The sequence below is a fragment of the Nasonia vitripennis genome, assembly GCF_009193385.2.
Source record: "Nasonia vitripennis strain AsymCx chromosome 5 unlocalized genomic scaffold, Nvit_psr_1.1 chr5_random0002, whole genome shotgun sequence".
Taxonomy (NCBI): domain Eukaryota; kingdom Metazoa; phylum Arthropoda; class Insecta; order Hymenoptera; family Pteromalidae; genus Nasonia; species Nasonia vitripennis.
Genome location: NW_022279652.1, coordinates 348,902 through 371,096, shown reverse-complemented (window position 1 = coordinate 371,096; position 22,195 = coordinate 348,902). Strand labels below are relative to the sequence as shown.

Below are 22,195 nucleotides of genomic sequence, written 5' to 3'. Positions count from 1 at the left end.
TACAACTTTATAACTACATTTAAAAAGATATACCCATTACTATGAGTTTTCGGTTTTAGGAATTTTATGAATATTCAGTACTTCCACGAACTAGTCAGCATGTCTGGACCGTCAAAACATCAAACCAGTTGGAAAAACCGCGCTTTATTATCCCTAGCTTTTCAAACTGCTAGAAAAGGATATAATAGGAAAAATTGCAGCCATTTTGCTCATTGTGAGATTAGCAGTGAAAAACTTTTTCTCAACTCACAGAATTATCCATACAATAATCTTAATCTTGATATTGATAATAATCAATTTGCAATGTTGTATGATATGCACAATATGAATCCTCTTTTAAGCAAGGAAGAATTCATTACATATTCACCACTTATAGTTATTGACTGTTCCAAGCAGAATGAATCATTGAAACAAGCAGCTGTGGATCTACGCCTCGAGTTTGAAACGAAAGAAAATATACCCGCTGATACAACAGCATATTGTTTAATTATACATGATCGCATTGTCAAGTATAATCCTACAAGTGGAGATGTTAAATCAATTATTTAATTTAAAAAATTTTCCCCACAACATTTTTCTCTGTATAAAGCTATGCAAATAACCATAAGGTCTTAGTGTGGTTACGACTTTCTCCAAAATGAGTCAAAATAAAGTTTCATATACACCTCAAGTTGAAGATAAAAACGCTAGAAAAGTACAAGATAGCAAACAATGTAATACATATCGAGGCGAGCCTTGCTCTTAGCCTGCTGATAAAAGCAAAGAATGAAAAAATTATTTCAGCAAGTATTCCAGCAACACGAATCCTATGCCAGAACATCAAGGTTACAAGAGGTTCTAAGATAATATAATACACGTCGTTACATATAATGTTTGTAATAGGTTATAACCTTATAATTTTTAATAAACAAAACATAATTTTATATACCATTATAATTTTTAATAAACAAAATAATTTTATATCTTGCATACATTTATTTATTATTCCTTTCCTTTATCTCTTCCTTATTCTTATGAGTAGATACCGTGGGAACAACCGTTTGTGTAAAATGTAATGATAATGACGATACATACATATCGAGAGTAGCTGATTAGGCAACAATTGCATCAGTATTTTGTAGTGCAAAATTTAATGTAGTCATATGTGAATTATTGTCGTTTAGATATATATTATGTTACTGTAGGATACAAATCTCGACACGGCAGTGCCATGTACAGTTTTGATATCATATAAATAGGCTCTATACCTAACTTATTCGATACAGCGAAAACATAGAAATATATGGGCACAAGAATAGCATAAAACGTTTGTAATATAATGTTGGTTTAAGTGTCGGCTCCCCTCCATACTTTTCGCACATCATACATTTGAATTTGCAGAGCAAACATAGCGCGCGCCGGACCGAGTGTAGAAAAGAGTATAGGTATAACTATACTCAGCGTGCAGAGAACTCAACACTATGTGCGCGCTGTGGCGGAGAGAGTTTATCTATATCTATACTCAGCGCGCGTTGCAGCCCGCGGGGAGAAGAGAGTATAGATATACGCGGAGAGCTCGACGACACTGTATGCGTATACAGCGTGCTCTGTATGGTAGAGTTAGAGTATATCTATACTCAACGCGCGTTCCAGCCTTCATCAGACTGCTGGGAGAAGAGAGTATAGATATAATGCGGAGAGCTCGGCACTGTATAATGTGGTGAAGAGCTAGCACGTGCTATTTTGATATTTCCAAAAGACGTGTTAACGTGTTAAACATGATAACGCAACCTAAACCGGACATTTCACCTAAAGACATTTCCCTGAAAGACATTTCACCTAAAGATATTTCACTGAAAGACATTTCACCTAAAGACATTTCACCTAAAGACATTTCACTGAAAGACATTTCACCTAAAGACATTTCACCTAAAGACACTTCGCCAATGCGACATTTTGCCAATGCGACATTTCGCCAATGCGACATTTCGCCAATACGACATTTCGACAATGGGACATTTCGACAATGCGACATTTCGCCAATGCGACATTTCGCCAACTATGGTGTTTTGCTATTGACCATGGTCAACCAACACGGTACTAGACCCTACGCGGCTACAGAGCCATTGCGGTACCACCCCGAGTCGGTGCTGTTGGGGTTTTAGGTTATTTTTATATATATTGAGAGGTCAATATAAAACCATGGTCAGCCCCAGTTGACCCGGTGGGTTTTGGGTGTGGAAGGGCGCGAAGGACGATGAAATGTCGCATTGGCGAAATGTCGCAGTTGGCGAAATGTCTTTTGGCGAAATGTCTTTCAGTGAAATGTCTTTAGGTGAAATGTCGTTTGGTGAAATATCTTTAGGTGAAATGTCTTTCAGTGAAATGTCGGGTACCCTAACGCAACTAACGCTTATCAGTTAAGAACTTAGAATAATTTCAAATCATTTGTATACTTAAAAAAGCGTGATCCAAAGCCAATAATGCAAAATAAAGCTTACTGATATAACTATAACTAGATTGTAAAATCAAAGGGAATATATACAATATATATATATATATATATATATATTTTTCTGTTGCCAAGAATACTTGCGATTTCCCTGGTAGAAATCTTGAGAAGTTGTTGCCGATTAATACCCAAATTTAAGAAATTACGCGAATTTATTTGAACCGTTTTCGCTAGTTCCCTCGTGACCTGATGACGTTAATCCGTGGAAATCTCGGTAACAACCCACCAAGCAATATAAATTTAAAATTTTAGGTTATGATTTAGTGCAAGAAAATATATCATTTAATATAACATAGAAATTTTTTATTAATAAAGGCATTAAACATTTAATTAAATAATAATTCAAAAATATTTATTAATGAAGGCTTCTATTTTAATTAAGTCATTTTTAATTAAGTAAAATCAAAATTTTATATCCCCTGGTAGCTGATGTCCAGGTCTAGTATTACTATTCCATTTGTTTTGTATTAAAGCTAGATATCTGAATTTGTCTACAGATATTTGTTAAATTAAAAATTAGTCACCATATTAGTTTTTACTTAAATGTCCTAGTTGGAATTGTCAGCTCGAGGGCTATGAGAAATTTTGGATTTGGCGGGTGACATTTCTTGTTAGGCTTGTTCCAGAGGATCTAATAACTCTAGCCAGTTGTAGTTCTTGTTTCTAGTGTATTTTTATATGTAGAAAGTTACAATAACTTGGTCTCTTTTCTCAATGCATTAATAAGAATTCTGACTTTTAAAAGTTGAAAGTGGTTTTGATTACGATGCCTATTTTTCAAATTTAGTTGTTGCTCTCCTTTGGAAACTAATACTGTAAAGAGCAGATGCATGCACATTTCTTTGATAATAATGAAACAATATTTAAAGTTAAATTCTTCTCAAGTGATATACTTTTAATTTCCATCCGGACACCCATGTGAACATCTCAGCGATGAACCCTAATACTTATCACTTGAGAGAAATTTAACTTTAAATATTGTTTCAGTATTGTAAAAGAAATTTGCATGCAAAAGATGAGCTCTTTACGTATATTAGTTTCTGAATGAGAGCAGCAACAAAATTTGAAAATCAGTCATCGTGCTCAAAATCACTTGCAACTTTTAAAAGTCAAAATTCTTATTAATGCATTGGGAAAAGGGCAAAGTTATCATAACTTTCTACATATAAAAATACACTGAAAGAATTGCCAAGTTTTTGCAGCTTGCAATAATTTCAGAAATTTTGAAGGAGAAATTATAATAGAATTCTTATAGAAATGTAGATTTATGAAGATGCTCTGGTAGAAATGATAAATACAATAAATTTAGCAATACTGCTTCTAAAAGAGCAATAAATTGTTTACTTTTTCCTGCAAGATTTTCAAGATTGACCGTTCCCTTCAATTGTTATGATAAAAAGGTGATTTTGAAAAAAAATTTAATATCTCCAAAACTAGATTGTCAAACGTTTTGAAAAAATTTATGACAATAAAGAACGATAATATCTATTTTCGCGTCGTCGAGCATATCGTTGTAGGTGTAAGTATTTTCTTAACATTTCTTTTTCGAAAAAAAACGATCATTTAGGTGTTAATACGCGTTCTCGTAAAATTTTAAGTAATGTTGCCGAACAAAAATACAAAAGCATGTTTAAAGTTAGATGTTTTAAGATAGCTTTTAATGAAAGGTAATGAGTAGTTACCAAAAATGATCAATTTCATGCCACGATTGCATTTGGTAATAGAAAAATAAGAACCTAAAAATTGAACTTACATTCTGTTAGTTTATTATCTAACCTTGGTTGGTTGCTGATGAAAGATGAAAAAATGCAGTTAATATATGCAAATAATAAAAATGCAAATAAATAAAAATATAGGTTTTATTTCAGTTTACCTCACTTTGTTAAAAATGTGGCAACAAATTAAATCCGCGCGACTTTTTAAACTGAATTGACTCAAGGACATTAGTAATAAGGCTCGAAATGATAAATCAAGGTAGCAATGTTATGTGTAAATATAAATTGTCTTATATATAATTGATGATTAGAAAGTATTATACAATGTGATAAAAGTTCTTGAGTAAATACTTTGTAACGGGGCTAGTTTTTGGGGCAAACTTGGCAATACTTAACCGGTGAATCAGTTTGCAAACTTCGTGTTCGCACATGTGCTATTACTTCGCCCTCTCCTGTGCGGAGCTGGTTTCTCAGATTTGCAATTATTTGTTGCAACACCCGTGGATACGGCAGTATTCGCAGTAAGGATGGAAGAAACGGGAGAGAACAACTTGGGAAAATGAGACAAATCCCGATGTACTATAAAATAGTAAAAGTAGTATATTGTGCAGCTAAACTTGATTCTGTACAAGTATGCGTCGATTCACGTCAATTGGTATGACTTGGGGTAGAGAGTATCTTGCTACGCGTACGCGCGCATACAAGAAGGCAGTTACTTGGTGCCGCTACCGAAAGTAGCAAAGCAGTAGTAGCTGTTATTGCTGACAAAATAAGCTCCTTACCTCACGTCTCACTTTACACCACACATTCACACGCACTTGGCACTGTTGATGTTGATGTTTTTCATACAGGTGCCGTCGTCCTCTCGTCTGGTTGCTGGTCGACAGGTCGAATCGTCCTTCCCCATGGTAGCAGGAGTTGGTCAAGACATCTTCTTTTCGCAATTACACCCACTCCCTCTCCTTTGCATGCTATTGGTAGTCACTTGCTGTACTCAGTTTCACGCAGAAGAGCTCAGATGCTACCTATGGCCGGAAGCTATTTTTCTGTCCGATGAACCGTGACACGAGGTCCCGATCTCACCTTGCACTTTCGCACCTTGTTACAACTTTGGAAAAACTACTGTGTAAAAGTCAATTGGATAAAAAACTAAATTTCAAATTTTCAGCCCCGATGGAAGCTTGAGGCTATTCCGACTATTCCGAATTCCCTATTTCCGATATTATTTGTGAGGAAAATAAGGATGTTTTTGTCAAAAATTTAACTAGCTAAGAAACATATTCCACAATCGTAAGGGTAACCGGACATTTCATCTAAAGACTAAATAGAGAACCGTCAAAACATCAAATTGCGGAATCACAGAACGCTATGATTCTTACGTAGTCAAACGGACGATATACGAGTCTTAGCATACGATTAGTTCGGCAGTTTACCCTGTATCGTTGCTCGCAGCACGACACCTAAGCGAGCAACTTTTAATAATCTTTGTTCAAATTCTAAACCTTTTGGAACTTAAAACCTTACTATCAACTACATTGTTTTAACATTTGAGTTTCCAAATTAAATTTTTAGAATATATCTCTGGACAAGTATCTTTTTATCCTTGTTATGACAACGAAGTGATTCATGTGATTATACGAGCATTAAAGTCATACAGTAGTATATTATTGTTTTAAATTAATATTTCTATGTTTACATAATTATTAAAAATTAATTTTTTTCAATTTTTAAAACATTTTTCTGGCTATGAAAACGTTTATTATTTATACGTTTAAAACGACTTATAAATAATTATGAAACATATTGTCTTTTTATATGTTGCTAATTAAACAATATTGCTGCCCAAGCTCAGCTAAATGAGTAAATCGATGAGGAACACTTGCTACATGATGAAAAACTTTTAATGCTTTAAATAGTATTTGTGCCGCTTCGGGAGTGCATTGTCTACTTATTGCAGTCGTTCCATATGCATACCATAACACACATTTTGTAATTATATTTTCATGTGATTTCCGGAAATTTTGTATTTTCAAGCATTTGAGACATGCATAACATTTTTTGTAATTTTTATTAAGATGAACTCTAATATATTCAGTACACGATTTGTGGTTACATCTGAAAGAAAGGTATAATTATCATTATTATTTTTAATAACAATATTTTTATAAGGATACTATAAAATTGGCGAGTCGAAGAACAATAAAATGAATAGCGCTCTTTATGTACGTATGTGAAAAAAACAAACAAGATAAGTACTGTTCCATGATAACAGTCGATGGCATCACTGGCGATACCTCTGACGACGCTATAGGCATCGTCAGCTACAAACGCTACTACTTAAGAACTTAGTGTGTGAAAATGCAAGGAGCATGTCCACACGTACGACTGTTTTCTGACAATAAGTCGCATCGACAGTAGAATGATAAGGAGAGATGAGAAGAGTACAATAGGCTACTGACTTGCTGTGTAAAAGTCAATTGGATAAAAAACTTTATTTTAAATTTTCAGCCCCGATGGAAGCTTGAAGCTATTTCAACTATTCCGAATTCCCTATTTTCGATATTATTTGTGACAAAAATAAATATGTTTTTGTTAAAACTGCAACTAGCTGTGAAACATGTTCCACAAACCTAAAGGTAACCGGACATTTTACCTAAAGACACTTCCCTAATGCGACATTTTGCCAATGCGATATTTCGCCAATCTGACACTTTGCCAATGCGACATTTTGACTAACTCGCTAATGTATTTTCTCAAATTTCTCGATTTCTAGTAAAATGAATATGCAACGCAACCACTTTATCCTGATCACTTAACATGATAACATACGTAATGATAGTGGATCAGTCGACTGAACAACCTGAATGAAAATAGCAGTTTATTCGACTCACCCACCATCTTTAACTTACGTTATTAGTTTAAGCAACCTGGTTCTTAAGCCAACTTTAACACAAGCTAAGGGCCGTAATTGATCAGGAGAGTGGTTTTTTAAAGCATGTAGTCTGTCACAGAAGCAACTTGGTACTAGAAGCAAATGAAAATTTCATGAAAAAGTTTTAAATTTTATTCTATAATCTAAATATACGCTCTTTCTATTTTAGGCTAGATATACGCTCTATAAGCGTATGCATTATTAGCTGGTATCACTAATTTCTAATTGAATGAAGCCTCCATTTGATTAAACAGGGAATGAAGAAAATTATTTACAGGACCAATTTTATATTTTCACTCTGTTAATTCTTCTTAAGTTAAATTTTTTATTTTTACACGTAAATTTAGCATAGTATTCACAAGATCAATGTATTCCTATAAGATATCAACATCTTATGTACAGTTATTATCTAAACAGTCTGTACAAACCTGTTGTGCAACACACAAAGACGAGATATGCTAAAAGTCTCTAAAGCTTCATGAAACAGGCTTGTCCTGTCTAGTTTCAAAATCATAAAATAACAATTAATATTTTTCTCTCTCTTTTGTTATCATCCGCAGTCGCAGATTTTTTTTTTGTTTCTTGTAGCGGAGCCATGTAAAAAAAATGATTATATTTTATATAACGTTTACATATGTTACAATAAAAATAGCCACAACGTTGTTCACAATTTTGCATCTAACATAATCAACTTTGTTAAAATGGGACCAGAATTACGGTATATCAAAGAAGAGAGACCAAATGCTCTGTTAGGAGATTATAACGAGGGTAAGACAGGGCACCTCGCATTTTCGATCGTCGCGCAATTGACACTATGTGGAACAACCGTATCAAGAGTTCTTTTTCAAATGCACACTTGCGAGAATGCGCGAAAAGCTCGTATTATTGCACGAATCTTGTCACGTACAGTATCCCGAGCAAAACAATTTTTTCGTTCTTTTCTTATCATTAAACTATTTGTAATTAGAATTGTCTCTCTATATTATAAAAGAAATTTCGCCGTTGCCGCTGCCACCGTTTCAAAAATTGTCACCCTTATTAATACAGGTGTCTCTTCAGGGACAGAAAACGGCAAAGATAAGAAAAGAAATAGGCATGTAAATAGGAAGCTAGCCTCGGGGGTGAAGCTGAGTGCGAGACGCCTGGAGGGCGCTCCTGGAGGGTCTCAGGCTGGTACCCTAGCGGGCACGCCGAAAAGACAGCATTCCGACAGCTCCACCCCGAGGGAGCGTAAGAAGAGGTCAGTTGGGGACGCTTCAAAAAGTTACAGCTGAGCGGTGGCCACTGACTTAAAGGTGGCCATCGTGTCGGTCAAGTACCTAAAGGAGCGTCTTGACGAGGATCAGAGAAAGAAGGTCCTAGAGGCCATGGAGAATGAGATCGATGACGCCCCGGACGAAAGCTATTTTCCAAGTTTCTCGGACAATTAGTTCCAGAGGGGTGCACAAAATTTCTACTGCAAGTACTAAAAGGACAAGGAATGGTTATTTAGCAATGCCACTACATAATTGTGTGGGGAGGGCACTTAATTTGAGGCTATTTAGATAGAGGACCTTCAAAAACTCGTCAGAGTGATGATCTACGCCCTTGGAGTGCATACTCCGGAGGTCGTGGTAAAGCGCTTAAAGAGGCAAAACACCATACTCGCACCGGATTCCTGGGTGGTTACCGAAACTAAAACGGTAACGTTGGGCACTGAGGGTAAAAAGAAGGCGGAGACGGCTATTCGGGTGCTGCTCCAAAGGACTGAGGTCGAAGCACTGAAGGCCCTCGACTTTAGGCCTTTCTGTGGAAGTGGCAGGGCTTACGTCGACCCATTTAAAAAAAATACAAAGGAAGAGTCAGGACAGACGGAAGAAGAGGTGATGGAGGTAGATTCCGGCCTTACTACGGTAGCCATAGAAGTAGATGCGGGTGGCGATGCTCTTGATCAAAATGGCTGATCTGTACCAGACACTACCATACAGTTCACGCAGATTAATCCGCACCATCTTTCTACAAACTGTTCTCGATCATGATCCCAGAAAGGGTAGAATGGAAGACGGGATCACACGAACTCAGATCATTAAAGAGGCAGTCAAAACGCTGTTGGAGAGAAGCACATGACAAAGAATTGTGAGCTTCTGCTCGGACAGGGCAACTCTCATGGCGCTAGAAAGTATCGCTATCTTCTCAAAAGAGGTACTTAGGTGCAGACAGGCGCTAGAATCACTGGAGGAACACAATGTAGTGAGACTAGTGTGGGTACCAGGGCACTACGGTGCAGTGGGTAACAAAAAGGCAGACAGGCTGGCTACCTGCGAGGTAAACTGAACAATCAAGGACTGGCTCAATCCGCAACTAATCGATAAATCGAATGACGCCGTAAGGCTAAAACAGTCTCTGATGATAGAAGGCGCTAGAATTTAGAAAAGGGAGAAGGGTAGAAAATAATTATACACTGAGAGTTAGATATCTAGAGTCACCGGCGCGTGGCCTGCTGCGCTGTTTACTTGGGAGCTGGAGGCTCTCATCTTCCCCTGCGATCCCTTGTACCTGTTCGCGTGTTGTTTGACTGCTTCTACTGGTGCTACTTGATTAGGAGGTTCTTTGCTCTCCTCCTTGGTGGCTTCTGGTCTGCTCAATGTATTCTAGAGTCGATTGCGCATGATATCCGTTGGAATCGAGGGTGGATTAATAAATAAACTGTGTAAGGTTTAGCGTGAATAGTATAGCCTAGCGTAGCACGTGCTTGTACAAAGTATAGAGTCTCGTGCGCGAACTCGTCTCGTTGTACTAAATCGTCATCAACCAAGAGATGGCGCAACGTGTACCAATTTGAGTATATTATCACGATCATATATATTTACATATATGATCGTATATATATAACAACAATATCATCCTTGAGTGCACCTTTCAGCAGGTGCGGAGCGGCGGCTGTGCCGCTCGTCGCTTGTCGGTATTGCTTGCAGACGGATCGTATGAACGTTCTGCGCATCGTTACCCGCTCAGCCTTGATGTCCACTGGATCCAGGTACAGTGAGGGTTCGAAGTCGTTCGGGCTGTATTCACCCGTCAGCAATCTCTGGACTCATTCCAACTTAATATCTCGGCGCATATCTATATTGATTAGTGCGGTGTGCATTCCTTCTTTCCCTAAATCTAGCCAGACGGCGATCTTGTCTTACTCTCTTGCATCTTGTCGTCTTTTTCTTACTATTCTGATTTTTTCTTCTTCAATCTCTCTTCTCGCGCACGCTCTTACAATGTTAGTATCGCCTGTCGTGCGCTCGGATTTCGCGGTCTTTATTCTGCAGGATTCTCTTTCGCTTTTGCTTGATTTTTCGCTTTCGTTCGCTTTGTGCCGCCGGTTGTTTTCTACTTTATATCCCCGGTTCGATGAAAAACAATCCTGCATTAAAAATGAGAAAAATACATTAAAAAAAATAAATGTACACAAATGCCTGGCCGCTACAAACTTATTCCGTTGCAGGCGGTTTCGCAAAAAAAAAAAATTAAATCTTTGTTTGGCCAGCAGCACTGCCACTCCTGTTCTCGTATACAGGAATTTTTCCTATTGTTAAAAATAGAAGAAAATTAGCGAAAGCCTATTTACGCGCTACACGCACTACAGTTATATCCGTGCGAGTGTGAGAGGCCTGTTGTCATCAGTTTACAGAGCAGTATAAATCCGTTTTCCGCGCGACTCTGTGCGCCAACGCGCACGAAGTATTAGATGCGAACCCCGCGGCTTGCCGTTCGACGCCTGTGTCTATACTGTGTAGCTCGCACAACGCGGCGAGCACACCTATATGCGCGTGAGCTTGTCTCTCTCAGCGTGTACCGTTCGTCCACACGCTTTGTTTACGCCTGCTCGCTGCGTCCTCTCGCCCGCTACGGTGTTTACGTCTACGAAATTTATACCAGTGATTTTACTCTTATTTATTTAAACCGTTTTTTGCGACTTCCCAGTGCCGCTGTACGCAGTTGGGCGCTAGTTGTCACGAAGCGTTCGACAGGCAATTTGTGCGACCGCGAAGATTCCGCACGTCACCTCGAGAAGGTTCTTTTCCAAATGACCCCCAAGTGATAGCGAGTGGACGTTAGCCGCTGAGTGAAGCGCTATCACTAGTGGTTTGGCCTATCGATGCTCGATAGAAATGCGTGGTGCGCTGGGGGCACCACATTTTTCTCCGTGTATCCGAGGGTAGACGGTCAATCGGGATAATCGGGAATTAAACAAAGAAAGAAACACTCGCGTGTAAATTGAAAAGAATTGAAGTATATTGTCAAAGTTTGATTCGTGATACAAATAGTTACAATAATCTAAGAACGACGCTTCCGCGCGCGAATGCAAGAGGTATCGGGTATACGTATCGGTAGACATGAAATGTAATAGGTTATAAGTGTCAAATTTGCATGTAAAACCACTTATTAGCCATTATATACTGTTTGTTTTCTACATAACTTCTAGTAGTAGGCCAGACCAATTCTGAAACTTTACAGCTAATTTTTAGGTACGACCGCGACATGGAAGTGCCTTATAGCTTTGTCATCGAAAAATGTGTGAGATCCGATATCTCACGCAATTTTCGACCGATCAGGCTGAAATTTTTGAAGAAGTCTCCTCTCGCACGAACCTAAGAACCAATTTTTTTTATCCCGATCATATACGTTTTTTTAAAATACAACCACAATTTGTTTAATTTTTGCGTGTTTTTTTAATAAAATTTTGGTTTTACACGATTATCTCTGGGAGACTTTTATCAATCCGGCTAAAAATTTGTGTGCAAACTCTCCTCGTAATAGTATGATGCCAAAATTTATTTTGGGCTTGATTCTGCATGTATACGCAGAATGCGGTCACGTCTAAAAATTTCTAAAAACGGTTTGTTGGCTCTAACTCAAATTCTATGCATTCTACAAAATAAAGTTAAATAGAAAAGTTTTTGATCTCAAGGAAATACAACTTTTTTCTATCGAATTTAAGATAAGGATATCTTGTTTATACGTGTGTAATTAAGATATAATGTTTACATAAACAAAGAAGCTATCTTTACCGCAATAATAATCCATGATGATACTTTTTTTATTATGAAAACAGGTAATAAAGATAAGGTATCGCCAACGTCTTAAGCATTTATCTTAAACAATTAAGATAAATATGGATTGTTACTGACGTCATGTACACCTCTTATGACGTCATAAGATAATGAGATTTTTATGTATGATGAGTTTGTAGTACGTTTATAGTAATATTGTGGTCCTAAAAAGGACCGATTTTAATTGATAAATAAAAGTCTTACAATAAGACTTTATTGTTGCTATCCTCAATCAGTGTTGTTGTGTCCTTGATATTTGGAATCTTTATTTGCTTCCTTGTCAGGACAATAACTCCTGTACCCTTCTTTTTTCGGGAATGATCCAGTATTGGAAGAATATTGAGGTAGATACTTTTGGAATCCAGAAGCCAGTTTATATTTCACTTCCTCTCGACCTGAACCTTCGTTCTTCTTCTTCTCCATATTGTGTTTGTCTATATTACGATTATGACTCGTCTAGTGTACGCGAAGCAATGAGAACATAATTATGCACAGTTGATATTTATAGAGAGTCGTAAGGAGTGGCAGTAGGGTGGGAGGTTTAGATGATGTCACAAAAAGTGAATTTTAATATTTTCTGGTTTATTACAAGATAGGAAGACATATGTACAAAGCGTAATGACAAAAAATAGCATGTATATTTATACTTTAATTATGGCAGTATAAATGTCTTTATATATATCAAACAATTGAAAAGCAGCTATTTCACATAAGATTATATTTAAAATTATTTCCTCAATAGTATCTTTAAACTTGTTGTGAATTATAATTTTAATATTTTCAGTGTATAAAGTATAATATTGTTGAAACATCTCATACGTCTTTAGTATAGAATTAGGGTCTTTCTCAATACCATTGTTTTTAATACAGTCAATTATAAACTTCTTAATATGAGAAACAATTTCATTCACTTTATCAACACACTCTTCAAGTTTACTCATACGTTCGTCAATACACTGTGAGACAATTTTTAACCCGTCAAAAATGACTTGCTGCATGCATATCGATGGTTGATGATAAGCTGTTTTTTGTTTCTTTGCTCGTGGTGGTTGATGACGTAGATTCTCACCATCAGTAACAGTAGCAGCAGCAGCAGCAGTACCAGTGTAGTCATTGAAATGGGAAGCACTAACTGTATGCAGTACATCATCGTTTTCTTCGTCAATCAAAAGATTTGGAAAGATGGATGTTCCGACAGGTCTTTCTTCTATCAATATGGATTTGGTATTGTATGAAGAAGTAAACATCAGATCATGATTTTCCATGTACACCTTCGTTGGTCGAGCGTATTCACTTTGGAATCTGTACGCATCTTGGAAATAGCAATTTATAAGATCAAAGTAATTCTTGAAGACCTTCCAGCCAGATGCATCAAATTTGACGGATTTAAAACATGTTGTAGACGTTGAGAGTTTCACCACTGGTCGATAGCTTCCCTGGTAACTTTCTAAGCCAAGAGTAACGCGTTTCGAGTTTGACTTATTAATGGCGTAGGACGTGGAGAGCAGCATATTTGGCAGAACGTTCTGCACACGAGATGGAGCACTGACACTTGATTGGGCCATGGTACGAAAAACAAGAGGCACAATATACCGAGTTACACTTAGCAAACGATCTCTCAAACTTTCACGAAAGAACTGATGGAGCTCCTCACTCTTCAATCTCTCTTATACGTTTTACCCCCGCTACCTCAAAGTAAAATGATCGAATGCAGTGGGGAGAGATTTTCTGCGCGTGTATTCTCAGAACTTCACAAAGGAAATATCATATTCGTTAACCGTCAAAGGCTACGGTTACATTTCTCCGAGTTTTTAAGAACAGGATGTTTACTCTACTACTACTACAACCGTCAGTTTTATCAGCTTCTCTTTCGCTTACAGATAAAGATTGAAATGGAATATAAAACTAAAGTAAATATCACCGGATGTTAGTATTATAACCGTTAATAAATGCCGATGTATATGTACTTAGAACTATACAGCGAGGTGTGATGCAACAGGAAAAAATATATCATAGTACTACAGTATGGAATTAAAGGAATGAGTAAGGCTCTATAAATGAAAACATTTTTTATATTATGAAAGATTACACTTTATTCATATTTTTTACTACATGATATCTAACAATTATTATTATTACTTTACATACATTCTCGAAGTACATGTTTGATTACAAAATCCTGAGCCGCGCGAGGCTTCACTTCCAAACCTCCTAACATCTTTCGAGCGTACATGATGATTATTATTTCGTAACAGCTTTTTATAGAACGATACAACTACGGCATCATTTTTTCGTGAATCTCGCGAGAACTTATGACAAAACACGCGTAAGTTAGGTAGCCTAACCATATGGTAAAGGAACATAATACAATACTGGTCACACACCTGTAAATCAAAACTTTGCAACTTTTTTTTATTCCACTGATACCGCTTGCAATTTCTTTTGAGTCGTTTAAGATGATGTTGGGACATTGGTGGTAGTCCGTAACTGTCAAAGTATGTTCCATAACCGTTTGAGTCTATGTAGATAGCAATCCAATTTGTTCCTTTCTTCGTGTGATCATCTGTATTAGCTATGATGGCCGCGGGGTATTCCAAAACGTTTGGAATTCTATCCGCAGCATACACGCCAACTGTCTTGACGGTTAACGGGTCAAGAGCTTTTAGTAATTCTTGTGTATTCATTCTATTATTATTATTATTTCAGCAATGATCGACTACGTCCTCTTCGTGTGTCGCGTAAATAGACGATGACGTAGCTGTACGTACCCGCGAGTTTAGTTTGCAGTACAATGCATCACTCAATTTCTGTGCAGAATCTTGCGTTATACCTTCAGCTATAGAGTGTAACCACTTTCGTAGCACATATGCATGATTGAGAGCACAATCGCGACTGGAGTTTATACCTTAAATGCCATGATTTAAACACATGAAGTTACCTGAATTTATTTTCAATTCGACAAAATTCGGGGCATACATTTCTTCAACATTCACAACTTCTCGACACATTACAGTCTCCAGGAATCTCCAATTGTCATGACCGCGTGTAAAAATACGTATAGCCACTTTGGCTATTTGTTGTAAATGATACTGTAGTTGTTCAATGGTGATGTCACCTTCATGCCAACGAATTCCATGAAAATGATGAGATAGAGATGCAGTCGTTAGTTCTTTTAAGTCCAGTTGCAAGTTCTTCAAATCTATGGAACCCCTTAACCCTAGGAACCCCTTAACTATCCAATGTTGGACGATTCTGTGCTCTAAACCAAGTACACCAACTTCTTTAGGTGTAAACTTGTTGTTACGGTCTCTCAAACCCTGAATATCGATAACGTAATCCATGATACTATAAAAAATTGACACAGTCGATCCAAACTCGCTCACTTCTCAAACGTCACTGAGAGTATGACGTTTAGCTTTTTTGCTCATCTATAGCATAGAGGCGCTGCTGTTGCTTCTTTCCCCATCCCTCTTCTCCTTCTCCACCTTCTCCTCTTACTTTTCCATCGCTTTAACGGTATTATGCATTAAAATCCGTTATTATTTGCCTACTTGAATCTATTTCCAAGACACTGTCGTATTCGGCGTAAATTATTCAATTGATTGTAGATTCAAGTGCTCTTTCAAATTTTACCTCTATACGAACACTGCCGTGCTTGATTAAATTCCAATGAGAAACTGAATTTGCTGATAAATCAGGCGATAGATCAAAAGCAAATAATGTATACCCTTCATCGTAGTCCGATCGTGAGATAATTAATGCTTCGTTTAGAAAATGAATTCCAGTCCCAGAATATAGTGTATGAAACGAGTCGATAAATAATTGTCTTTCACCCGTAAATCAAGGCTGCAATGGTTTGCTGGGAATCTGGACACCATCCACATAAAGAGAAATATAGTTTATATTAAAATGTTGGAAATTAAATGGATTAAACTTTCTATTTCCATTGAATGCCTTGTTATCCATAAATCCAATGATTATTCTTTTGGGTATTTGACCGAGAATAACGTTGTCCAGTGTATCGCCAAGAATACCTCTATGCATTGTAAATGCCTTCACCTCCACACGATTGATTGGGTATTTAGCAGTGGCTTTTGTAAGTGCATTAGCATGAGCTAGTATAACACCTGGACTTATTTTAACTCGATGCACAATCAGTGAAGCTTCCTTAATGCGTATAGTAAATTTATCATCATCTGTAAAATCCATGAAACAAAAAGCATCCTTACTCCTAACCAATCGTAATCGCAGTTCAACACCATTTAACAGAAATTTATTTTGATTGAAAACATCGCAATGCAAATGACCGAGTAAATCGACAGTTTTACCATTATGGGTAAAATACTGACGGTTACACTGACCAATATTTGCATTTACATCAGTACGCTTGCTATTGGGAGGCGCTGCCCATTTTTCAGGGGTATCCGCATACCAGAGTCCACTCGTGAGATGTGATTCCATACTACTCTTTGAATAATTTAACAGTGTTTCGATGTAATCTCGGTAAGGATAAGCATTGTTTGGTGGTGAAACCAATTTTTGATTAAAGAAAACGTCTATTTGGTTAAATAGCGAATGTAACGTGTTATTTATTGCTGCTACCTTCGGATACTCTGTAGCTTTAGCTGCTTCTGTTATTTCAACATTTGGCTCTATCTGCATACGAATGCTTAGCATTGTATGTGCAAGATCGAGATAATCACTACCAGCTGGAACGACGAATTCCAACGGTCCATCGTCTGTTTATAATGTATAAATTGAGAGCTCTCAATTTATACATTAAGTCTTAAACTGGTTTATAATGTATAAATTGAGAGCTTTCCACCGAAGTCTGTGTAGGTGGTAATGTAAATAAATCTAATTCTGATTTCATGCATTCACATGAGTTTGAGTGTAGAAAAGCCATATTAAATAATATCTATGTAGATCCAAAAATATCGCTCACACTGCGTTGTTTTCTCTTCTTCCTTGGCTTATTCTTACCAGCTTTCTTTTTCGTAGATTTGCGAACACTGACACGGCTCTTCTTCTTCTTCTTCTTCTTTACACGGCCACTTTTACTGCTGATGCGTACAGCTGAACTGTTCTTGGACGATTGACGCTTCCGCTTTTTAGCGCGTATCTTATATCCTGATCCCTTCATCATAGCGGCAATTTTATCGCGGCTTTATGCTTAAGATTTTTACCGGACTCACGCATGCGCATATTTACAGCTTGTTTAAAATTGCTTCCGTGATTTCCCACATCATCTAGTACATGCATTCCTGCTCTTATAGCTTCTTTTCCAACGGCTTTAGCACCACTCGTAATGTAAGGTAAAACTCTTCGAAATAATCCACTCAAAAAGCTGCCGATTCCACCATGACCTCGCTGATAAGTTGAACCTGCAAACACTCGACGTACTCCTCCTCCACCATCACCACCACCGATTTGATCGGCATAGTATTCTGCGTAGTAAGCCATTTTTTTTCTCAGAGAATGCGCTTGAAATGTAGTGTTACGGTCAACGTCCCATACTCGAATGGTATATGATTCCCATTTTCATCTCTTATATCTATTATTATATTCTGAAATGTGTTATTTAACAAAGGTAGATAAATTCCCAGTGCAAATTGTTTGACCACTCTCGAACCAAATTTATATTTTGAATTATCGTGTGTTACTATGCGCAAAAGGGATGCTTGAACGTCACCGACTGTGTACGGAATACAAATATCTGAGTAAACGAAAAATTGATCAGCTATCGCTCTTGCCAAACAATCAGGTCTGTTTCCTACCAATGTTGCATTTTTTTCGACTCTACAGATGGAATCATGGGTATAAATTCCTGATTTCTATATTTTTCATTCTCAAAGCCAAATATTCGTTTGACCTTTTCGCTCAAGCTGAAAAAATGAGTTTCCTTACATTCACACTTTTTATGTAAATTGTAATAACCACTTTTTTTCTTTGCCTGTTCAATACGTAAGTGAGATTCAGGTATATTGTTTATAGCTTCTGTGAGATTGTTGAGATTCTCGTAAACACCTGGTAGAAATATGGCATCGTTGTGTTTGTCGTTTATCCAATCCGGTAAATATTCAGATATGTCTCTCTTTCTTGCAACTGCTATTCTATGTGCGTTGACAAACTTTATATTACATTCGTGTTTCTGAATATGCATCATCGTGCATGGTATGCTGATTTCCGTGAGAGCAACACTCCACTACCATACAGACGTACTTCGTGCGATAAGTGCGTGGTGAAGCAAGATGTTGTATTTTCAGAAAAATATTTCATACTACTGTTACTCGATAATATCAAATAAAATTCGTCCTCAGCCATGTTTAAAGTGTAACGATTTCGCTTGCTTTAATCCACGAATTAAATTTATCAGGATAGCCAAGCCACTTTACAAAAACTTGTTTTTTAACACCACGTCCCCTACTCTTGATCACGTTCCACTTTGAATTCCTTATTTTGTGACAAACGATCATCGCCAACTCGAGCTAGTTCTTCGGGATAAAAAAATCCGTCGATTATTTCACCTTCTAAATCAGTCAATTCATAGGTGAACAGATTTTGACGACGTGAGACACGGGTAATCTTAAAGATCTCTTCACTGTAATTCTTTTCGTAACCTTTATCGAAGGTGCCTTTCAACCGACTGATGCGAACATGATCACCCACGCTGTATATATGTGCTCTAGACTTTTTTCTCTGACTAAGAGCTCTTTTTTCTAAATTTTTTCTTGCCACAACTGCATTACGAATATTTATAACTACCGGAACCATTTTAGTACCACTATGCATAGTGTGATTATACGCGTAAACGATATTTTCAATAACATTGATATACCTATGAGTATTTTTGTGAGTAAAATATCTGAACATACGTTCTTTGAGCGTGCGATTTAGACGCTCGACGACGGCTGCTTTAACATCGGGATTACGTGCTACTCGAAAATTAATCTTGTGTTGTTTTATATAATTTTGAAAATCTGATCCGACAAACTCTTTGCCTCGATCAGTTTGTATAAGAATTGGGCGTCGCCCATCGGCTCTTTTTAAGATTTTGTCGAAAGCAGCTACAACACTTTTTGTACTTTTGTCACGTAAAGGCTCGACCCAAGCATATTTACTGAGAACATCTATGACTACAAGTAAATACGCAAAATTATCGTTATACGTTTTGAGAGATTGCATGTCACACAAATCCATTTCCCAACAATCATCCACATTAGTGACATTGTACATCAATCTAGGAAATTTTCGTCTAATAGGTTTGTGTAGTGTGTATGCATCTTGATTACTTAACCACTCATTAACCTCGCTTTCTTCTTATTTTTACCATTAATTCGTAACAGATTACGAGCACCAGCGTATCCAGTCTCGTGTCTAGTGTCAAAGTATTGATTTTCATAAGACATGTTAAATTTTATAAGCCAGCCACTTGTCTGCTTTCTGCGGTATGGATTTTTTCTTATTCAAACGTGCACTATAGCGTTGTGCGGCCGCGAGTCTAGTACCTTGTTCCAAAGTCTGAGCGCTCTCGGAATTATTTCTCTTGGTTGAAGGAATTTTGTTTAATGCACGTTTCAAACTTTCACTAATTTTTATCACATCTGGATTACTTATTAATTTGGGTGGAGTGTTAGTTGTTGCTATAAAATTAGCTAATTGAAATCTTCCTACAGGTTCTTCAACAGGTCTACTCCGTACCACGTCTTCTAGTAAATCTATAATATTTGAGTGTGGTATAGCTTTATCATCAATGCTAACTGTACCTGAATTATCCCATTTAATACGATGCGATGCTGATTTCCAATGTTGAAGCAATAAACGTGCTTTTCTCACATAACCCTTGGAAATGCTTGCAAGTATCGCTTCATTGGACAATGGACTCGATATATCTTCATTTTCATGCTCTACATCAAGTATATTTGCATCTGATAAAAGTTCCTGACGTTCAAAATTTTTAAAATGAAGATATTTTCTTAAAATTTGTAAATATTTTTGACATTTTTCACGTTCATCGGTGATACTTTTTGAAAAAAGTATATCGTGCATCTCAGCATCGAGACGACTTAAATTATCACCCTTTGTCTGTATCGTTGGCTCTAAAGCATTACTCGACTCTTCTACTATATGTTGTTGTTGTTGATGCTGTTGCTTCGTTACTCTCTCGTATGTTTTCTCTGGTACAATGACCATTTTACGAGCGTGCTCTATATTTTAATTTCCAGAGACTCCAAATATTTTTGACACAAGTGCACCTATAATTGGTGGAAGTAACATTGGTAAAAAAGCACCACCGTTTTGAATAAGGACGCGTTTATTTTTTTTCCACTCTTTTTCACTGTTATTACTACTGGATTTATTTAATAATTTTCTCAAGACACTTTTATGTTTTTTTTAACTTTAACTTGTGTGAGTTTTTTATTTTAACGACTCCGCACAATACATTTAACACGCACTCGCATATGCTTTTAATGAGTTTTTTATCAGCTACACGTAACAGTGCTAAGCGCTGTTGACTATCTGCATGACAAAGAGCATTCAATACTGCAACACACTTTTTTGTAAAATGCTTTGGTAGGCACCCACACCTTGTATCTTATTCTTCTTCTTCTTCTTCAGTAGCAGCAGCAGCACCACCATCTCCACGCTGTCTTCTACGCTGTCTACAACTATCGGTTCTCGCAGACGCTCCTCTCCCTGCCATTGTTTCAATCAGACTGAAGTTTTAATCATAGAATACTCTACTTTTATCGGAATTTCTTATTCTTCTTCGGTACATATGCGTAACTCAATTTATCATCGGGAAAAACAGAGGTACGGAAACGAAATTCATCCTCGGTCGACTGTTTCAAATCCAGCAATAGATAGCCATGAGAAGTTGACGTACTATCGAGATACGCTTCTTGTAAAAATTTTGGGTCTCCGGGATAGACTTGACGCGCTAGATATTGTATTTGTGAACGATCACGTGGATTTTTAAAAATAACTAGGTAATTTGCATTTAATGAGATATCGCGTTGACCAGCTCCTTTGTGAAAAAGATTTTGTGTAATAAAAATCACACTTAAATTCTTATGATGACTTCCCTTTGTAAATAAATCGAGAATAATGTTATTCGAAGATTCTCTCATTAAATCATCGATAATTAATAATTTTTTCTTTTCATTGTCTTGAGAATAATCTGAAGGCTGAGGTAATCCCTCGTGAAATTCAACAATTTTTTTTCTACTCTCCCTACTTATGCCTCCTGGAACAAAGTCTGTCTCATACGTAGACTGCCACTCGGCATAATAGAGTAATATCCGATCAAAAGTTACACTGCACATGAGTGGAAGATGTCGAAGAAACCTTTTGACAAAAACTGTTTTACTACATCCCGTGGGTCCGCTAACGATACACGTAAACGGATGTTTGAATCGCATATCCATTTCGCCGAGTACTCACACACACACACCCACACCCACACACACACACACACGAGAGATTTTCCTTAAAATAAGCTTATGGCATGCGGACGGTCGGCGGCGGCGGCGGCGGCGGCGCGGCGCGGCACACGTAAAAATAAGCTAATTTTACGTGTGCTGAATCACAAGCTGTTATTACCGCTGTTTAAGCTGATATTCGTGTCCAACAAGCTAAATAACACCGCGTGTAAGCTGAATTATGCGTTAAAATGAGCTAAATTTCCATAAGAAGCGTTCTCTTCGATGACAGAAGCTATACTGCGGATATAAAAATGTGTTAGGGATCTTTTAAATGGAAAAATAAGGAAATTATATAAAAATGTGTGTTTATTTTTATTTACAATAAATACATCCAAAAAGTTAATTATTCTTATATCCAAAAGGTAGAGACTTACGTGACGTAAGGTATCGTCGTTTTTTCAATACAACACAACATATTTTCGATTCTTCACGCGTTACAACTTCATGCATTTTAGTTCTTCTGATACCTTTGAATTTTAAGCGTACAT

At 37.1% G+C, this 22,195-nt stretch overlaps 1 protein-coding gene across 1 annotated transcript in view; it reads right to left on the bottom strand.

Annotated features, from left to right (window-relative positions):
- Positions 1–5,946: 5,946 nt before the first annotated feature.
- Positions 5,947–22,195, bottom strand: part of LOC116417791 (SET and MYND domain-containing protein 4-like) — a 224,254-nt gene continuing 208,005 nt past the window's right edge. The window contains exon 7 of the mRNA XM_031932842.1: positions 5,947–6,321. Within this exon, the coding sequence (XP_031788702.1) occupies positions 6,018–6,321 (304 nt within the window). The 3' untranslated portion in view covers positions 5,947–6,017. The remainder of the gene's footprint in view (positions 6,322–22,195) is intronic.